The 19,268-nt window shown below is 48.4% G+C and overlaps 1 protein-coding gene and 1 long non-coding RNA gene across 8 annotated transcripts in view; one reads left to right on the top strand and one right to left on the bottom strand.

Annotated features, from left to right (window-relative positions):
* Positions 1–19,268, bottom strand: part of LOC137438867 (uncharacterized) — a 137,873-nt gene that overhangs the window by 21,219 nt on the left and 97,386 nt on the right. The window lies entirely within an intron of this gene.
* The window catches only part of LOC137438865 (branched-chain-amino-acid aminotransferase, mitochondrial), a 115,993-nt gene that overhangs the window by 665 nt on the left and 96,060 nt on the right, over positions 1–19,268 (top strand). Inside the window, exons 1-2 of one of the 7 annotated variants that reach the window (XM_078767360.1) lie at positions 1,309–1,501; positions 1,698–1,738. The exons of 3 other annotated variants lie outside the window; for them this stretch is intronic. In XM_078767360.1, the coding sequence (XP_078623486.1) occupies positions 1,709–1,738 (30 nt within the window). In that variant the 5' untranslated portion in view covers positions 1,309–1,501; positions 1,698–1,708. Of the gene's footprint in view, positions 1–1,308; positions 1,502–1,697; positions 1,739–7,859; positions 7,967–16,835; positions 16,952–19,268 lie in introns of those variants that run through there. 3 more of the 7 variants (XM_068134299.2, XM_068134300.2, XM_078767361.1) reach the window with 3 other exon arrangements.

Raw genomic sequence — 19,268 nt, 5'->3', positions numbered from 1 at the left:
GTTATGGACGGATTTGGACGAAACCTGTTGGACAGGTGTGTGTGTGTGACAAGGACAAATATATTCGATTTTGGTGAAGATCTGAATATGGTTTCGGATTTGAGAATTATTTAATTTTTTAAGTGATTCTTCACCATTGGGAGTTAGGGCTAAAAACGAAATATAGCAGGATATCTAAAAACGTCATGGACGGATTTGGACGAAACTTGGTGGACAGGTTGTGTGTGTGACGAGGACAAATATATTCGATTTTGGTGAAGATCTGAATATGGATTCGGATTTGAGAATTATTTAATTTAAGTGATTCTTCACCATTGGGAGTTAGGGCTAAGAACGAAACATAGCAGGATATCTCAAATCGTTATGGATGGATTTGGACGAAACTTGGTGGACAGGTTGTGTGTGTGACGAGGACAAATATATTCGATTTTGGTGAAGATCTGAATATGGATTCGGATTTGAGAATTATTTAATTTTTTTAGTGATTCTTCACCATTGGGAGTTAGGGCTAAAAACGAAATATAGCAGGATATCTCAAAACGTTATGGACGGATTTGGACGAAACCTGTTGGACAGGTTGTGTGTGTGACAAGGACAAATATATTCGATTTTGGTGAAGATCTGAATATGGTTTCGGATTTGAGAATTATTTAATTTTTTAAGTGATTCTTCACCATTGGGAGTTAGGACTAAAAACGAAATATAGCAGGATATCTCAAAACGTTATGGACGGATTTGGACGAAACCTGTTGGACAGGTTGTGTGTGTGACAAGGACAAATATATTCGATTTTGGTGAAGATCTGAATATGGATTCGGATTTGAGAATTATTTAATTTAAGTGATTCTTCACCATTGGGAGTTAGGGCTAAAAACGAAACATAGCAGGATATCTCAAAACGTTATGGATGGATTTGGACGAAACTTGGTGGACAGGTTGTGTGTGTGACAAGGACAAATATATTCGATTTTGGTGAAGATCCCGATCCAGATCCAGCTAGTATAATTTTTTAAGTGATTCTTCACCATTGAGTGATATGGCACTTCACCAACTACTGAGTGCCGTTCTGGTTTAATTTGAAATTATTAAAATTATCGCAAAAATTAAATAAGTGAGAGTAGGTGAGCTATCGCCGGCATCCTAAACAAATTTCTCCCCTAACCACTGCAGGGAAAACGAAAAAATAAATAAATAAAATCTCTAATCCTTTACCCTGAGGATGTGTTTCTCACTCACTCTCACTCTGTCTCTCTCCACCCTCCCCCATGCCTATCTCCGCAATCCCCAACCCCTACTCTCTTCCCCTAGTGTATTTGATTCTATAATCTGATGCATTGAATTAATGTGGTGTTGATGTAGTGTAAACGTGATGTGGCACGGGACGTCCCGTGTCAAAGTTGCGTGTTTGTGTGTCCTTGGCTCCACGTCCTTTTGTCAGGACATGCACCATGATTGGTCGATGGAGCGGGTGTTGTCACACCCACCCGTTTCAGAATATTAGGTAAGACTATTTGTTCAAATCGATATTTAAAGGAGGGGAATTTGCCTTGTCTACTCTTTACAACAAAATCTCATCAACTTGCCATTAAACCAAATTAAGAAACCCATTTTGACATATAAATTTATACTACTGTTGCTGTGTCTTAACTTCATCTTACTATAATTCACCAAATGTCCGTCTGTCCGTCCGTTCTCAGGTACCGCAAAAATGGCTGAACCGATCGCAACGATATTTTGGGTGGGTTTTCCTGGGACCCCCTGGAGTAGGCTATATTGTTTTTCCAATTTTTTCAATTTTCCAGTTTTTCCAAACACGATGGAATAATATTTACCGATATGAACAGTGATGTGGCTTTTATTGAAATTCTACAAATACTGTTTAGATTTTGATGATTTGCATGTGCTATGATTTAACGGATGTTTATATAAATCATTTAAAATAAAATAAAAGCCTTCAAGTTCTGATATTTTGCCTTTTCATTTGGGCCTCCCAATTGAATCCTCGCCCGTAGTGCGGGTATCGTTTCTACTTGTTTTAATTTGTTTTTAAGTCGGTCTTATCTTGTAGGAAAAGGTAACAGTATAATGGAACAGAACACCCAAATTGATCGTTATCTAGCACATTGCGTTCTACTTTAGTTGTGTAAATAAGTTTGAACCATTTTGGGTACTTGTTACGGCACCATTGAACAAGGGAGATAGGTTGCCCTGTTTGGGAATATCATCCGAACTCTTTTCCCAAAACACTGAGACCGTCGAGGTTCAAATTCCATATAAAATCTGTCCTCTTCTGGCATTGTAAAATGATGTAAAAATCTCTGTGTGTGTGTGTGTGTGTGTGTGTGTGTGTGTGTGTGTGTGTGTGTGTGTGTGTGTGTGTGTGTGTGTGTGTGTGTGTGTGTGTGTGTGTGTGTGTGTGTGTATACACGTGTATACAACAACAACATGCATTTTAAAGGCCATTTTCCCTACGAGAGCGGGGGTTAGCCTTGCAGTCCCCATGACAATCTTCTCCATTTTGCCCTATATATATATGTATATGTGTTTATATGTATATGTGTATATTATATATGCATATGTATATATATATATATTTATATATATATATATATATATATATATATATATATATATATATATATATATATATATATATATATATATATATATATATATATTGTTACAGACGCGGTGTTAGATGTTAGTTTACCGAGCGGTTTGGTATTACCGCGTCCGCACAGTTACTCCCCGATTAGAACCCTATCCCGCCCGATTCCACTCGAACGTTGGCCGAATCGCGCTACACTAAATCAATGAAGGAAAGGACACAACGGCTGGGATTAATGCAACGACACAAGGGGTACAGTTCTCAAGACCTCCGGAGGAGGCTATAATTGGTGATGCAGAAACGGGTAGATTACACGGTAAGAGGTAAAGCACAGAAAGATGGGCACTTAGACACAGTCTTATCTATCCCCGACAGACCACAGACAAACGGGACAAGACTGACTTACACAGGGATTGATGGCAAGGAAGGGCAGGCAGTCGATAGCTCAAGGTGCACCTTGGCTCAGGGGTAGAATCGACCCGGTCCGGTCCAGAGATGCGGGGAGGTATCGTCGCGCTGGAGGTGGCGTCCTTTTCTCTCCAAGCTGAGGCGCATCTGACGTCACCTCCCTCTTCCTGCGCATGTTCAGCGGGGAGTGACACGCCCTCGGCTCGTTAGCTCCGCCCCAGATGGAATCGGTCCGCCGCTTCTTATTGGGTGCGGGGGGTTACCGGGCTCCGCCCTTGACGAGGAGCTGACAGTGAGCCCCTGCGTGGTAACCCCATCGGAGCACATGTTCAATGGCGGCTAACCAAGCCGGAGTGAGGACGCACACTCCCCGCGCCGCCGCCGCCGCTGTTGTTGTTGTTGTTGTTGTTGTACCATGAGGAAGAGCTGCGGGGAGGTATTGGGAGGTCCTAAACTTTCTAACGGTGCCATACAATCGCATTCTGGTGCAACGAAGAGTCAGAATTAATGGAAACGAGTCCTTAACTGACATAGACTAAGAATAACTAGCAAGATGTCCTATAGTTGTCTACGTGAGATGCGGTGAACCTGGGTGCGACATTTAATGGGGGAAATAGGGGAAGGTCGGTTCTACAGAGTGTTGTTTACAGAAAATGGGACTAGGGAATGGGGGATTGGGGATAGTTGGGAAGTATTGGGGAAATAGGGGAATATTTACAAGCGGATATGGATGGAGGCCAAATCCCATATCCGCAACAATATATATATATATATATATATATATATATATATATATATATATATATATATATATATATATATATATATATATATATATATATACACACACATGTGTATATATATGTGTGTATATATTGTTGCGGATATGAGGATTGTGTTTTTTTTATTGTGTTGTATTGTATAGTAAATTGTTGTGAAATATTGCTTTATTCTGGACCCTCCTTACTCCAGTTATGTATAAAGGTCAAAGGGCGTCCCAGAATTAGGTCATAAACAATCACGTCAGCCAATCTTAGATTTCCCCCTGGTTGATAGTTATATCTTTATTATGTGTATTAGGGTAAGGCCTTGTCTTCCATTAAGATGACACTCCATTGCACCAAGTGAAATAGAGTAGATTCCTTTCATTCCCCATTCCCACTCCCAAAAACTTTCATTGCCAAGCCTCGATTGCCAATTACATCCCCTCCAAGCCTCCATTGCCAACTGCACGGGGCACAGGTTTGTTACAGCGGTGGGTTGCTGATTTCACCCCAATAGCCGCCATTAAGCATGTGCTCAGCTCGGGGTCAGAGGGCCTGTGCCCACCAATCAGGGCCGAGGCGAGCTGACCGATGGGCGTGTCCTAAAGGCCGGTGGCTTGATCGCTGGAGGCGCTATAAAAGCGCGCGCGCAAGGTACTGCAGGAGGATATCCAGGGAAGCACAAAGCCTGCTATTCGTCGCCTTGCTCGCCAAAGTTGGACCAAAAGAGAGACGAGTCCTAAAAAGAGCACGCGACGTCCACACAGCCACAGCAGCAGCAGCAGCAACAGCCACAGCAGCAACAACAGCAGCTTGGGGCCTGGACGGCAGTTTTGAGCAGGGCCGCGAAGGAACGGCGGCTGCGAAATGCGCCGATCGTGCTGCAGGACCCGTTGGACCTTCCTCTCCCTCCAGCCATCCACCTCCTGCCTTTCCATCCTTTTGTGTACGTGAGTTTGTTCTGTGAGTCTTGTCCCTGGGTATTTAATTAAGCTTGTATAAGTTAATAATTGCACTGTCTCTGAGTTCTTCTGTAAATTATTTTCTTATCTTTCCTTCTTCCTTGGTTACTTTGAGCATGTAAATAAAAGGAATAAATTTAGTAGTATTTCCAACCTTTTCGTCTTCTTCTTCTTCTTCTTCTTCTTCTTCTTCACATCCATGTCGCTTTTGTCTTTTCCATATTGAATATCTGTGGCGCGAATTTGGCCAACGTTCGGGAATCGGATTAGTCGGGGTAACTGTTAGGGCCGCGGGGCCATCCGCTCGGCAAATCAACATCCTTATCCGCGGTCCGTAACAATATATTGCTGCGGTTTTGCAATAAAGGTTAATTTCCCCTCTTAGTTAGTTACACGACAACATGTAGCCTCGCTTGACGAGAAGAGGAAGAAGTTCAAGGAGTGGCAGAAGGCGAAGGGTATGGGGGCAGAAAAGGCAGAGCATGAAAGTTATAAGGCAGCCAAGGAGGCTGCAAAGAAAGAGGTAGCAAAGGCACAGGAGGCATGTAGGAAAATGTTCGGAGAACGCTTGGATTCGGAAGAGGGTCAGAGAGCGGTATTCAGGATTGCAAAGCAGATAGCGAAAGAGAGGTGTGATGTGATGGGGGTGAGTTGCTTGAAGGATGAAGTGGGACAAATCGTTGTGGACCCAGATGGAATTAAAGGAAGATGGAAAAGATATATGGAAATGCTGTTGAATACAGAGAATGAATGGGATGGCAACATAGAGAGTAACCCAGTTTTAGGACCGGCAGAGAAGATAACCGAGAAGGAAGTTGAGGAAGCGATAAAAGCAATGAAGAGTAGAAAAGCGGGAGGGCCAACGGGAGTTGTGGGAGATATGTTGAAGGCAGCGGGAAATTGGGGTGTGAAGAGAATGACAGAGATCTGCAATCTGGTGGTGAAAGAAGGCCGCATTCCAGTGGATTGGGAACTGAGTACCCTCATCCCTCTATACAAGGGGAAAGGTGACCCTCTGGAGTGTGGCTCGTATCGAGCGATAAAGTTATTGGAGCATGGAATGAAGGTATTGGAGAGGAGGATCAGGAAGAAAGTGAAGATTGACGAAATGCAGTTTGGATTTATGCCAGGAAGAGGAAAGACAGACGTGCTTTTTATTGTGAGGCAGTTGCAGAAGTACATGGAGAAGAGGAAGAAGTTGTTTCTTGGGTTTGTTGATCTGGAGAAAGCATTCGATAGGGTTCCACGTGAAGTAGTGACACGGGCATTGAGGAAGTTAGGAGTGGAGGAATGATTGATCAGAGTAGTGATGGCAATGTACAAAAGAGCACGCACAGCTGTTAGGACGAAGGACGGGAACAGTGGTGAGTTTGAGGTGAAGGTGGGAGTGCATCAGGGGTCGGTACTAAGTCCACTCCTATTTGTAGCTGTGATGGAGGTGCTGGCTCAGAACGTAAAGGAGGGTTTACCGTGGGAGTTGTTGTATGCAGATGATCTGGTGTTAATTGCAGAAAGTATGGATGGACTGAAGGAGAAGATGAACAAGTGGAAGGAATGTATGGAGACAAAAGGTCTGAAGGTGAATATCGGAAAAACGAAGGTGATGGCAAGTGGTAAAGCATGTGGTGAGGTGGAAAGAACTGGGAAGTGTCCGTGTGCTGTGTGCAGGAAGGGTGTCGGAGTGAATTCCATTCAATGTACAATGTACAATGTGCGCTGAGTGGGTTCATCAAAAATGTAGTGGTTTGAGAGGGTCATTAACCAGTGTGGCAGCTACATTCAAGTGTAAGGTGTGCACAGAGGGAGCTGCAGATGGAGGGAATGTTGAGTTGGATCTTGGAGACTGCGTGAAGCTGGAAGGTGTGAAAACATTTTGTTACCTTGGAGACATGCTGAATGGAGAAGGTGGATCAGACTCGGCAACGGTTGCTCGAGTGAGATGTGCATGGAAGAAGTTTCGGGAACTGAGTGGCGTGCTGACGAGGAGGGGAGTGTCATTGAAGCTGAAGGGAAAGGTGTATGCTGCATGTGTGAGAAGTGTTATGATTTATGGGAGTGAGACATGGGTAATGAACGTAGAGCAGCAACGAAGGCTGGAAAGGGTGGAAATGCGAATGGTTCAGTGGATGTGTGGAGTATCGTTGAGAGAGAGGAAGACAAATGATGAATTGCGAAAGATGATGGGAATAGAGCCTGTGATGGATGCTGTGAAGAGAAACAGGTTGAGATGGTTTGGTCATGTGTTGAGGAAGGATGAAAGTGACTGGTTGAAAAGAGTGATGGAAATGAATGTAGAAGGAAGTAGAGGACGGGGAAGACCGACAAAGACTTGGCTAAAAATGGTCGAAGAAGAAATGCGGGGAAGGGGGTTAACAAGGGGAGATGCAGAAAATAGGGCAAAATGGAGAACATTGTCATGGGGACCGCAAGGCTAACCCCCGCTCTTGCAGGGAAAATGGCCTTAAAATGCCTGTTGTGTTGTTGTATGTAGCCTCGCTTAAGCTCAGTTATTTCTTAGTAAATGTAAGCGTAGTCCTTTCCTGTGTTAGTTTTGCGTTGAGTAGGCCAGTGAAATTTGTGTCATTATGGCGCTTTGGTTTGTATTGGCGCCGAAATACCACCCGGCAGGCCTGAACAAGTCGACCGAGGCCGAAGGAAGGCGGGGCAGGAGGAGGAGGAGTTGACGGTAAGCACGAGCTGCCATTCAGGGCTCGAGGGGAGTGGCTTACCACTGCGGCAGAGGCGGGGTTTGGAACATTCGAGTGAGACTCTGGGGCGGGTCCATATAACCCTGTCCAGAGCCCCCCCTCACCCCCACCTCAGTTGAGTTCTGAAGCAGATGAGATGAGATGAGTTCCGAGTTCTCAGATGAGCGCAGGGAAGGTCAGATGAGTGGAAGAGACGCCAATGAGTACAGACGAGTTGGGAATGCGCGTCAGTATTTAGTCATATCGTATGAACTGAATTACCCCGTTGTACACGAAGTTGCCCTGCTCCCCGCGCTCTGCGCAGTATTAATCGCGCTGTAAAAGACGACCTGTGCCGCGGCCACAGACGCGCGATTTCCTCCTGCCTGAATACGCGCCGCGAGGATTTCCTCCTGCCTGCTTTCGCCAGGATACGTGCCGTGGCCGCCAGAGGGCCACGCCGGGTGAGCTGTTCCCGGAGCGACTGAAGCAGGCACGTTTGGCGCGCGAACATCCTTCCTCCATCTCCCCGTGTGTGTAAGTGGGCCCATTGTCTGGGATTTAAGTAAGATCGACTAAGTTCTGCCCTGTGTCCCTTTCCTTCTACCAATTCCTGTGAATAGTTTAAATAAACCCTGTTCTTCCTTCTGATTCGACCGGTTCGTCTTTTCCATCATTGACCTCGCATGGTTCGAATTAGATCGCTCCAATCGGGTTCCTATAGAAAAGTAACAGCACGAGTCACGTGGTACGCATTCCGCTCTGGCGTACTCCATTACGTGTGGTTCGTGGGAGACTCGATCCCCGCTACCGCTGCGGCGTGGGTACTCAAGGTACGTGTGAAATTGTCCCGAAACCCTTTTCCACGTTTGCCTGGAAGTGGCGACTCGGTCTCGCGGTTTCGAAGACCCAAGGAGAAAAAGGGGCTTAATCTCCCCTTTGTAACGGGAACGGGCTTCGAAGATCCGCAACAATATGTATGTGAATATATCTGTGCATATATATATACACAAAGAATTAAGTTAAGCACCCCCCCCGTTTTTTTACAACCTCGCACATTACAAGTTTGTTGTCGTCAAAACAGTGTAATATACCCATGATATTGCTATATTTTCTGGAGAAGTGATATTATGGTCACATAAAAACATAACAATCATGCCGTTTTCAATATTTTATTCTGAATAATTTAAGGTGAAAATTTTTGGGAATTTTAGGCATATTTTCACCTCAATTTAAGTATGGAGCTATAGGTCCATCACGGACAGTGTGGATGACGTTTATGTTTTCTAACGTACAGTCATTGTTCTGAGAAGACCTCTAGCGATCTTTGCGTCAATAACGTGTGTAGGACCCACGTGATCGGATCACTGACTCAACCCTACGTCTCATAGACCCTGTAAGCCGTCGTATGCGTTGCTGTGGCAGGTTGTTCCATTCCCGATGTAATGCACGTTCCAATTCATCCAGATTGGCTATTGGAGGGACCATCTTCGCAACCTTAGAATATATGCCAATGTATACATATACACAAAGAATATATATTAGGGGGTGCTTAACTTAATTCTTTGTGTAGGGGTGCTTAACTTAATTCTTTGTGTATATATTGTTGCGGATATGGGATTTGCATCCATCCATATCCGCTTGTAAATATTCCCCTATTTCCTCAATACTTCCCAACTCTCCCCAATCCCCCATTCCCTAGTCCCATTTTCTGTAAACAACACTCTGTAGACCCAACCTCCCCCTATTTCCCCCATTAAATGTCGCATCCAGGTCCACCGCATCTCATGTAGACAACTATAGGACATCTTGCTAGTTATTCTTAGTCTATGTCAGTTAAGGATTCGTTTCCATTAATTCTGACCCTTCGTTGCACCAGAATGTGATTGTATGGCACCGTTAGGAAGTTTAGGACCTCCCAATACCTCCCCGCAGCTCTTCCTCACAGTTCTCTTCAGCAGCAACAACAACAACAACAACAACAACGAGCGCAGGGAGTGCGCGTCCTCACTCCAGCTTGGTTGGTAGGAGTGGTGGGAGGGAACCAGGCCTTCCCAACGAGCCACCATCGGACATGTGCTCGACAGGGTTACCCAACAGGGGTAGAACATGGCTCCCTGTCGGCTCCTCGTCAAGGGCGGAGCCCGGTAACCCCCGCACCCAATGGAAGCGGCGGACCGGCCCCAGTTGGGGCGGAACCAACCAGCCGAGGGCGTGTCACTCCCCGTTGAGCATGCGCAGTGAGAGAGAGGTGACGTCAGATGCGCGCTGAGCTTGGAGCAAGCAAGACGTACCCTCCGAGCGCTGTGAGACCTCCCTGCATCTTTGGACCGTGTTTTATCCTGTCCCCGAGCCAAGGTGCACCTTGTGCCATCGACCTACCTGTCCATTCCTGCCATCAACCCCTGTGTGAGTCTACCTTGTCCGTTTGTCCGTGGTCTGTCTGGGAATAAATAAGACTGTATTTAAGTGCCCATCTCTTCTGTGTCTTTACCTCACTCTGCCTTGTAATCTACCCCTTTTCTCCACCACTGTAATTACACCCTCCTCCGGAGGTCTTGAGAACGGTACCCCCTTGCGTCGTTTCATCTTTCCCAGTCGTCGTGTCCTTTCTATCATTGATTTAGCATAGTAGTGTAGCAGCATAGCAAACCTGTTGTGCATTTTGTGATACAAGCACCAAATTTGGCACAAATGTACATTAATATGTTGCGAACATTTTCAGATATTGGGCCACTTGAAATTCCGTAATTTTTTTTTTCAAATTTTTTCAAATTTCATAATTTCAAATTTTTCGGGTGACACCGTCACAATTTCGGTCTTCGAGGCCGGCCGATATAGTGGGGCGGCTTAGCCCAAATATTCAAAAGAATTGTGCATTTTGTGATACAAGCACCAAATTTGGCACAAATGTACATTAATATGTTGCGAACATTGTGTGGTCAGCAATGAAGACGAGAGTCTGAATTACATGTATGCAAAAGACCTTGTGAACCAGTGAAGCAAATACACGGGTAAGCATGAATTAAATCTAGGGCATGATATAATTTCCATGATGTTTACCTCTACACTCAATGGTGGAAGGAGGTAATGTTTTGATCCCAGCTTGTCTGTATGTCTGTTTGTCTGTTAGTCCACAAAATTCCAGACAAAGCTTGTAGTAGTGGTAGTGGTAGTTGTAGTGGTAGTGGTGATAACAGAAATTGTTATATAGAACTGAACTTATATTATTATTATATGCAGAAAATAACTTCATTTCTATATGCCCTGCAGTGGACAGGTTAATTGGTTTATGCACTGAAGGGGTCACCCTGGTGTGCACTGCTGTGTTCTGCCTCACTGAGTTGTTCAGGTATGATGTACTCAGCACAAGCTTCCGGTCGGCCCGGAGGTGGGGGTGCGGGGCCTGTCACGGAACGTCAAAACAAACGGCCTGCCGGGGCCGCCCAAAAGTCGGGCGTGAGGGGCGCGTCCACTAATGGAACGCCTCTCGCTTCCCAGATCGAGGGCCACGTGGTCAGGAGAACCTCGTCCCTTCCGGTCACACTTTGCCTATCGGCCGGCCTCGAAGACCGAAATTGTGACGGTGTCACCCGAAAAATTTGAAATTACGAAATTTGAAAAAATTTGAAAAAAAAAATTACGGAATTTCAAGTGGCCCAATAACTGAAAATGTTCGCAACATATTAATGTCCATTTGTGCCAAATTTGGTGCTTGTATCACAAAATGCACAATTCTTTTGAATATTTGGGCTAAGCCGCCCCACTATAGCGCGATTTGGCCAACGTTATAATCGGGTGTAGTTTGTTAATGGTTCGAACTACGGGTTACTAAACCCGCTCGGTAACCTAAAACCGTAGCTCGAACGGCCGTCTCTTCCCTGTCTCACGACCGAGCGTTGCACTCAGGTCCCGGGAAGGCCATTCCGACTTTCTGGCCCGAATACCCTGGCGGCGCTGCAGGCGGGAGGGAGCGTTGGGACGACCAGGAACGGAGAGTGGTTAGTAGAAGGAACGGCGGGTTAATCTCCGCAGGGCAACGAGGGAAGCCCTCTCCGTTTCCGTAACAATTGGTGTCTGGGAGTGGAATTTCGAGTCCCGCACTAAAAATTTTGTGCTTTTTGTGGAAAATTTGGTCAAAATTGGAGCACCCGATATTTAGTTGAAAAAAAATAAAATAATAATAATAGAATTTGAAAGTCGCGCTATGGGAGATCAAGACGGCTGGGTTCCGGTAGAGGAGAGTGAGGCAGGGTCGATCCAGGACCAAATTGAGGGACATGAGGAGAGCGAAGCAGTGAGGGCGGCAGGTTCGCAAAATGGCGGCGCTAGGCATGGGGAAGAGGAGCGCGAACAACAGGTCGGCGCCGCGCAGGGGATTGCGGTAGCTGTACCCGTGCCGCCGATGGACATGCAAGTCCTCATGGTGCAAATAGGGGCCCTGTTGGCCCAGAATAGCGAGAAATTGAGGGAGGACATGGGGGCCAATAGCCAACGGTTAGAACAAAGGATGGGGTCCAATAGCGAGAAATTGAGGGATGACATGGGAAACCAGATCGGGGGTTTAAGGAATGACATGGGGTCCAATAGCGAGAAATTGAGGGAGGACATGGGGGCCCAGATCGGAGGGTTAGGGAGTAGAATAGAGGGATTAGGAAACAAATTTGAGGGGTTAGACAATAGATTAGGGGAAATACAGGAGGGGTTAACGGGGGTAGAAAACAGAATGGCCGCTCAAGAGAATCAAATGGAAGGGATGAAATAGGGGTTAGAGGGTTTAGAAAACAGTATGGAAGGCAAATTGAGGGACATGAGGGACCAAGCGGAAAGGGAAGTTCAACAAATGGGGCAGCAGATAGAGGGGGTCAGAATGGGGGTAGAAACTAAATTGGATGCTCACAGGGAGGAAATGGAGCAGATGAGGGTGGCATCTGGGCAGGAGATGCAAGTGATGGGAGGGGAGATCAGAAGAGGTGTGAGTGAGGAGGTCGGAGGAGTGCGCGAGGAGGTGAGGCACTGTGAGGAGCGCATGGAGAAGGAGGTGAGAAAGGGGACTGTAAAATTGCAAGGTGGTATAGAGGAGTTGACGCTGGGAGTAGAACAGCTGACAGTGGGACAAAAGGAGTTGAGGGACCAGGTAAAGAAGAACACAGTGGTAATAGAGGGTTTAAAATCAACACAGAAGGAGATGAAAAAGGACGTAGGGGTAATTAAAAAAGAGTGTCAGACGGTACATGAGGACCTGACGAGGAAAATGAACGAAGTGGTAGAGGTGATGGAGGTTAAGGAGCGGGAGGTGCGGGAGCACATAGAAAAAAATAAGGTGGAGTTAGAGGAAGAACTTAAGGGGGCGCACGAGGAGATGGAGGTGAAGCAGAAATTAGAAGAAGTGGAAGAAGGGGTGAGCGAAATTAAGAAGCGACGGAGAGGGGATAAGAAAGAGATAAAAGAGGAAGTAAAAGAATTGGTCCAAAGTCTGTGTTCGGATCGTGATGATGTGCTCATTAACCGGATGAGGGATTCGCAGGTGATGGAGGAGAAGCGAAGAGAAAGAGGACCCGGTGTAAGTGGTGACCAATATGGTCGTGCATATGATGCGCCAGGTGATTTAATAAGCTTGGGGGTCGAGATGGACCCGGATGTTCGTGAGAGGCCAAGAGTGAGGTGTATGGCTGGTCCGGAGTGTATGGAACGAGGGTGCGAGTGAGAGGGTCCGGTGATGGGAGAGGTGCGAGGTGTGAGTGAGCAAGGTTGTGGTGGTATGGAATGGGTAGCGGGTTGCGGAAGCGTGACCCATGCATCGACACCAACAGGGGTAGTTTTTAGAGGGACAGGGGAGGCACGGGAGCCCCTTGGGGGTAATGTACTGTGGGGGCCCGGCCGGTTCGGCCCCGCGCTGACTCCGCAAGGGGCGACGCACGGGGTCCGGCAGGCGGGCAACGACTCACATACGAGGTGGTCCCACAAGGTCCCACTCGCGCCGTATGACGGCAAGAGTGATCTACGAGCGTACCTGGCGCAGTTTGACTGTGTGTGTAGGGGCAACGGTTGGGGTGAGGACGAAGGTGGAGTACACCTGGTGGCCGCATTGCGCGGCGCGGCGGCGGAGGTGCTGACGGCATTACCACCGGGTGCTCTCACCCTGCCAGCCCTCCGTGATGCCCTAATTAATCGATTCGGCATTGAACAGCAGAGCGAGCTTGTTAAAGCTCAGCTCGCGCTGCGAAAACGCAAGCCCCAGGAAGCCATCGGGGAACTTGCCCACGACATTCGCCGCGCAGTGGGGATCGCACATGCTAACATGGCAGCGGATTCCCGGGAAAGCCTGGCGCTGGACCATTTTATCCAGGCCCTCCCGGATATTGAGCTCCGGCAACAGCTCGCCATGTGGCGCCCGCAGACTCTGAGCCAGGCGGCTGACGCTGCAGCCCGTTGGGAAGCAGCGAGGCCCCTGGCCCGGGGGAGCGAGCGTCACGCAGTGGCGGTCCGCCAGGTGGGACCCCCGATGGAGGGAGGACCCCCTAGGGGGCCCGCCCCCGACGTGGGTCCTGACCTGGCGGGCATGGTCCGGAGGCTGGTGGACCAGCGCCTGGCGGGACCTGGACCATGGCAGGCGGCCCCGGAGGTGGCCCGCGGTGGACCACGAGCGGGTAATCCAATTCGGACCTTCAGGGGGGAAAATTTGGAATTCCGGAGACAAGCACCTTAATCGGTGAGGTGCTATACTTGCAACCGTCTGGGTCACCTGGCGCGGCACTGTCGAGCCACGCGCCGGGATGATCCCCAGCAGTTGATTTCCTCAACTCCGCCCAGGGGGGAGCGGGTTAGCCGACCCCAGACACCCCCCTGCCAGACCCCGGGAAACTAGAAGGTGTCGGGCACGTAGGCCTTACACCGGCGAGCAGGCGCCCCCGTGGATTGCCTCTGCTTTAGATGCCGAGGCGGGACCCTGTACCTCTGAATAAGGGGGGCTTATTAGTGCCAGAGGACTGGGGGATTGATGAGCAATGGGCCCGGTGGGTAAGGGTGGCATCCCTGCCACCCTTCCCATGATGGGGGCAAATGCGCGATAGTTTATGGGGTGGCTATGACAACCGAGCCAGGGAGGGCTTGGTTATATTGATAGGGACTAGAGGTGACAAGAGGTGACAAGATTTAAGTAGGAGACTTGGTACCTGTAGTGGGGACGTAGTAGCTTAGTGTTTGATAATGACGTGGGAGCGCTGAGTGTAAGGGAAGACGCGAGTTTTAGAAGGGAAGACGTGCCAGAGAGCGCGAGTTTTAGAAGGGAGTAGTTAGATCAAATGATGCCGTGTGAGTGTTGGAGGTGTATTCAGAAGCGTATTGTGAGAAGTGTGAGATGAGTGACATTGTGTTGAGTGAATGAGCTTGCATGGGGTGCAAGTGACAAACAGGTGTGTGGAACGCTTGGTGGGTACGTCCGTGGTGCAGCCGGTGGGTGTGTCCGTGGTGCAGCTGTTGGGTATGTCCGTGGTGCAGCCGATGGGTGTGTCCATGGTGCCGCCGGTGCGTGTGTCCGTGGTGCAGCCGGTGGGTGTGTCCGTGGTGCCGCCGGTGCGCGTGTCCGTGGTGCAGCCGATGGGTTTGTCCATGGTGCCGCCGGTGCGTGTGTCCGTGGTGCAGCCGGTGGGTGTGTCCATGGTGCCGCCGGTGCGTGTGTCCGTGGTGCCGCCGGTGCGCGTGTCCGTGGTGCAGCTGATGGGTTTGTCCATGGTGCCGCCGGTGCGTGTGTCCGTGGTGCAGCCGGTGGGTGTGTCCGTGGTGCCGCCGGTGCGTGTGTCCATGGTGCGTCCGTGGTGCAGCCGATGGGTGCCTCTCGGGCTTGGTGTAATGAGGAATTGCTAGGCAATGCTTGAGAAGGTGATTGTGAATGGTTTTGAGCGTGGAAGTGTATGGAGCAGTGCATGAGGAACGATTGTGGTTGTGCATTGTATTGAATGATTGAAGGAGCTTTGGGGGAGAGAAGGGTGCAGGCGGTACCAAGTATGAGAGCACAGGTGTGCAAGTACAGGTGTGTGGAATATATGGAGCAGAGAATGAGTGGTGTAGAGAGAGTTGGAGTAAGTGGTACGGAGTGGTGTGCATGGTGTGAAGGTGTGGATGGGGGAAGAGTGGACCCCTTTTCACGAGTACCTGGGGAGGGTAGTTTAAAGAGTAGTTAGAAGGTATAGGTAAATTGTGGTTGGATATTGGCATTTGTGGTGCGGTTGCAGAATGGTATTGTGGATGGGTGCATTGGTGTGGTGAAATTGGCTGGTCGTGTGGCCTGTTAGTATGAGTGTGAATGGTTGGGCACTCCGCCACTGTTAGATGTCGGCCAGGTGAGGCCGCAGGTGGGCTCTGGGAGCCGTTAGTGTCAGTGGGTGCCTGAGGATCCCGGGTGTGGATCGGGCAGCCCGTGCCAGAGAGGGCACCGAGGGGGTGAGAGTGCGAGAGGGCCTTCCCCAGTTAGTTAGGTTAGGGTGAGGAGCAGGTGAGCTCGGTAGGCAACAACAGTGGTGGAGGTGTGCAGGTGGGCGGACCTGCTGGGAGCGTCACACGACCCAGCCACCGAAATTGTGCGGGAGCACCGAGTGTTGAATCGGGGAGTGAGACCCAAATTGATGGTGTGCACCACAGATGGTCAATGGGATTTTGGTTCTTCGAACCACATAGAGTAATGAGGGCCAATGGTTTGGCAGGAGAAAGACCCCGGGTAATGTAAAGTTGTTAGTCATTTCGGAAATAGTTAGGATTGATGAACCTGTCGCACCATACGCAGCCACTTGCCTGAGGTGATGATGATGACTCCACACCTGTGTTTTCTTTGTTTTGTGTTGCAGGAAATGAGAATTGCTGTTTGGATTTGTGAGACGCATCACGACGTGGATGAGACATTGGGGTGATTCCATCTCTCCCTCCTTAGGAGGGACTGATGATGAATTGGTGATGGCAAATTTTGATGTTGAGTTGGAGATGGCAAATTTTGATGAGAGTTGGAAATGGCAAATTTGATTGGTTAGGAGGGAGAGAAGACGAATTTGGTTTATGGGAGGAACGGGGAAGGCAGTAGGGACGTTTGTTGATGTGTAAAGTAGATGTTTATGGGTAGTGTTGTGTTTTGTGGATACAGTAAGGGGTAAGGGAGGGGCAATGTAGGTTACCTGGTGGGGGGGGGGGGGGGCGGGGGGCGTACGGTAGGAACGTACCTGTCTCACCTGGTTCCCATGTGCCCCCAGTGTGCATTATCTTATATTGCGTGCACTTTTGCGCCCTTACCACCTTACTCACCTGTCTTCTTTTGTCTCCCACCTCCGAGGATCTGGCTTTGGGGCAGAGAGAGAGGAGAGAGAGGTGCTGGCTCCGCAGTTGTGGGCCTGTACTTCCGCTGCTTGCTGCCTGGATCGATACACCATATGGACCGCAATTTTTGTGGCCGCCCACAATGGACCGCAGTTCTTTTGCGGTCAAGCACCACCCGTTGATGGACCTCTGGGTCAACGTGGCACCTATGCCATACAGGTGAACCACTTTTAGTTGGCCCCCCTGACGGCCACAATTAAGAAATGGACGCGGTTGGTGCCTTTCTTTATTTCTAAATAGGCCAGAAGCCAGAAGGCCAAGTGCACTCCATGAAGACAAGACCAGCGGCAGAACATCGGCCGGCTGCGACACCACCGGTGACCATGGACACTTGATTGTGCATTTTTTATTGAACACCTTTTTGGTGCACCGGATGGTGCTGACTGTGCATAATGGGGTGGTGCTTTTGGTGCTTGGAAGGGGTGCTCTGCACATTATTAAAGGCCGTAGGGCCACAGGGCACTCGTGGGTTGGTGTATCGATGCTGGCATGCGTGCTCTCCCTATGCATAACATCTGCATGTGTTCCTCAAAGAACAGGTCCTGGATCGTAGTGTAAATATCAGTGTAGTCTTGTATAAATGATGCTCCCTACCGGCTATATGTTTAGTTTGAAGATGCTTTCCGCGATTCGGTTATCCTGTGGGTGTGTTTCTGTTAGGAGAAGGGTGCAACGTCGCAGGGGGACATATTTACTCATTTGTGAACATCTGTAAAACTGTCGCACTCAGGGTTGAGTTAATAGTAGAGGGAACTACATCTGAGTGCCACACTAAAGTAGGTAAAAATTTATCGGGTCGCGACGCCCCGAGGTCGAGAAGGATGCAGTGTTGCGGATATGGGATTTGCATCCATCCATATCCGCTTGTAAATATTCCCCTATTTCCTCAATACTTCCCAACTCTCCCCAATCCCCCATTCCCTAGTCCCATTTTCTGTAAACAACACTCTGTAGACCCGACCTCCCCCTTTTTCCCCCATTAAATGTCGCATCCAGGTCCACCGCATCTCATGTAGACAACTATAGAACATCTTGCTAGTTATTCTTAGTCTATGTCAGTTAAGGATTCGTTTCCATTAATTCTGACCCTTCGTTGCACCAGAATGTGATTGTATGGCACCGTTAGGAAGTTTAGGACCTCCCAATACCTCCCCGCAGCTCTTCCTCACAGTTCTCTTCAGCAGCAACAACAACAACAACAACGAGCACAGGGAGTGCGCGTCCTCACTCCGGCTTGGTTGGTAGGAGTGGTGGGAGGGCACCAGGCCTTCCCAACGAGCCGCCATCGGACATGTGCTCGACGGGGTTACCCAACAGGGGTAGAACATGGCTCCCTGTCGGCTCCTCGTCAAGGGCGGAGTCCGGTAACCCCCGCACCCAATGGAAGCGGCGGACCGGCCCCAGTTGGGGCGGAACCAACCAGCCGAGGGCGTGTCACTCCCCGTTGAGCATGCGCAGTGAGAGAGAGGTGACGTCAGATGCGCGCTGAGCTTGGAGCATGCAAGACGTACCCTCCGAGCGCTGTGAGACCTCCCTGCATCTTTGGACCGTGCTTTATCCTGTCCCCGAGCCAAGGTGCACCTTGTGCCATCGACCTACCTATCCATTCCTGCCATCAACCCCTGTGTGAGTCTACCTTGTCCGTTTGTCCGTGGTCTGTCTGGGAATAAATAAGACTGTATTTAAGTGCCCATCTCTTCTGTGTCTTTACCTCACTCTGCCTTGTAATCTACCCCTTTTCTCCACCACTGTAATTACACCCTCCTCCGGAGGTCTTGAGAACTGTACCCCCTTGCGTCGTTTCATCTTTCCCAGTCGTCGTGTCCTTTCTATCATTGATTTAGCATAGCGCGATTTGGCCAACGTTATAATCGGGTGTAGTTTGTTAATGGTTCGAACTACGGGTTACTAAACCCGCTCGGTAACCTAAAACCGTAGCTCGAACGGCCGTCTCTTCCCTGTCTCACGACCGAGCGTTGCACTCAGGTCCCGGGAAGGCCATTCCGACTTTCTGGCCCGAATACCCTGGCGGCGCTGCGGGCGGGAGGGAGCGTTGGGACGACCAGGAACGGAGAGTGGTTAGTAGAAGGAACGGCGGGTAATCTCCGCAGGGCAACGAGGGAAGCCCTCTCCGTTTCCGTAACAATATATATATATATATATATATATATATATATATATATATATATATGTATATATATATGTATGTATATATATATGTATGTATATATATATATGTATATATATATGTATGTATATATATATATGTATATATATATGTATGTATATATATATATGTATATATATATGTATGTATATATATATATATGTATATATATATGTATGTATATATATATATATGTATATATATATGTATGTATATATATATATGTATGTATATATATAATATATATGTATGTATATATATATATATGTATATATATATATATGTATATATATATATGTATATATATAT

Source organism: Myxine glutinosa, chromosome 13 (assembly GCF_964187855.1).
Source record: "Myxine glutinosa chromosome 13, kmMyxGlut1.1, whole genome shotgun sequence".
In the NCBI taxonomy this organism is placed as follows: Eukaryota; Metazoa; Chordata; class Myxini; order Myxiniformes; family Myxinidae; genus Myxine; species Myxine glutinosa.
Note: the sequence above shows the minus strand (reverse complement) of the source record. Positions and strands in the feature narration are given on the sequence as shown.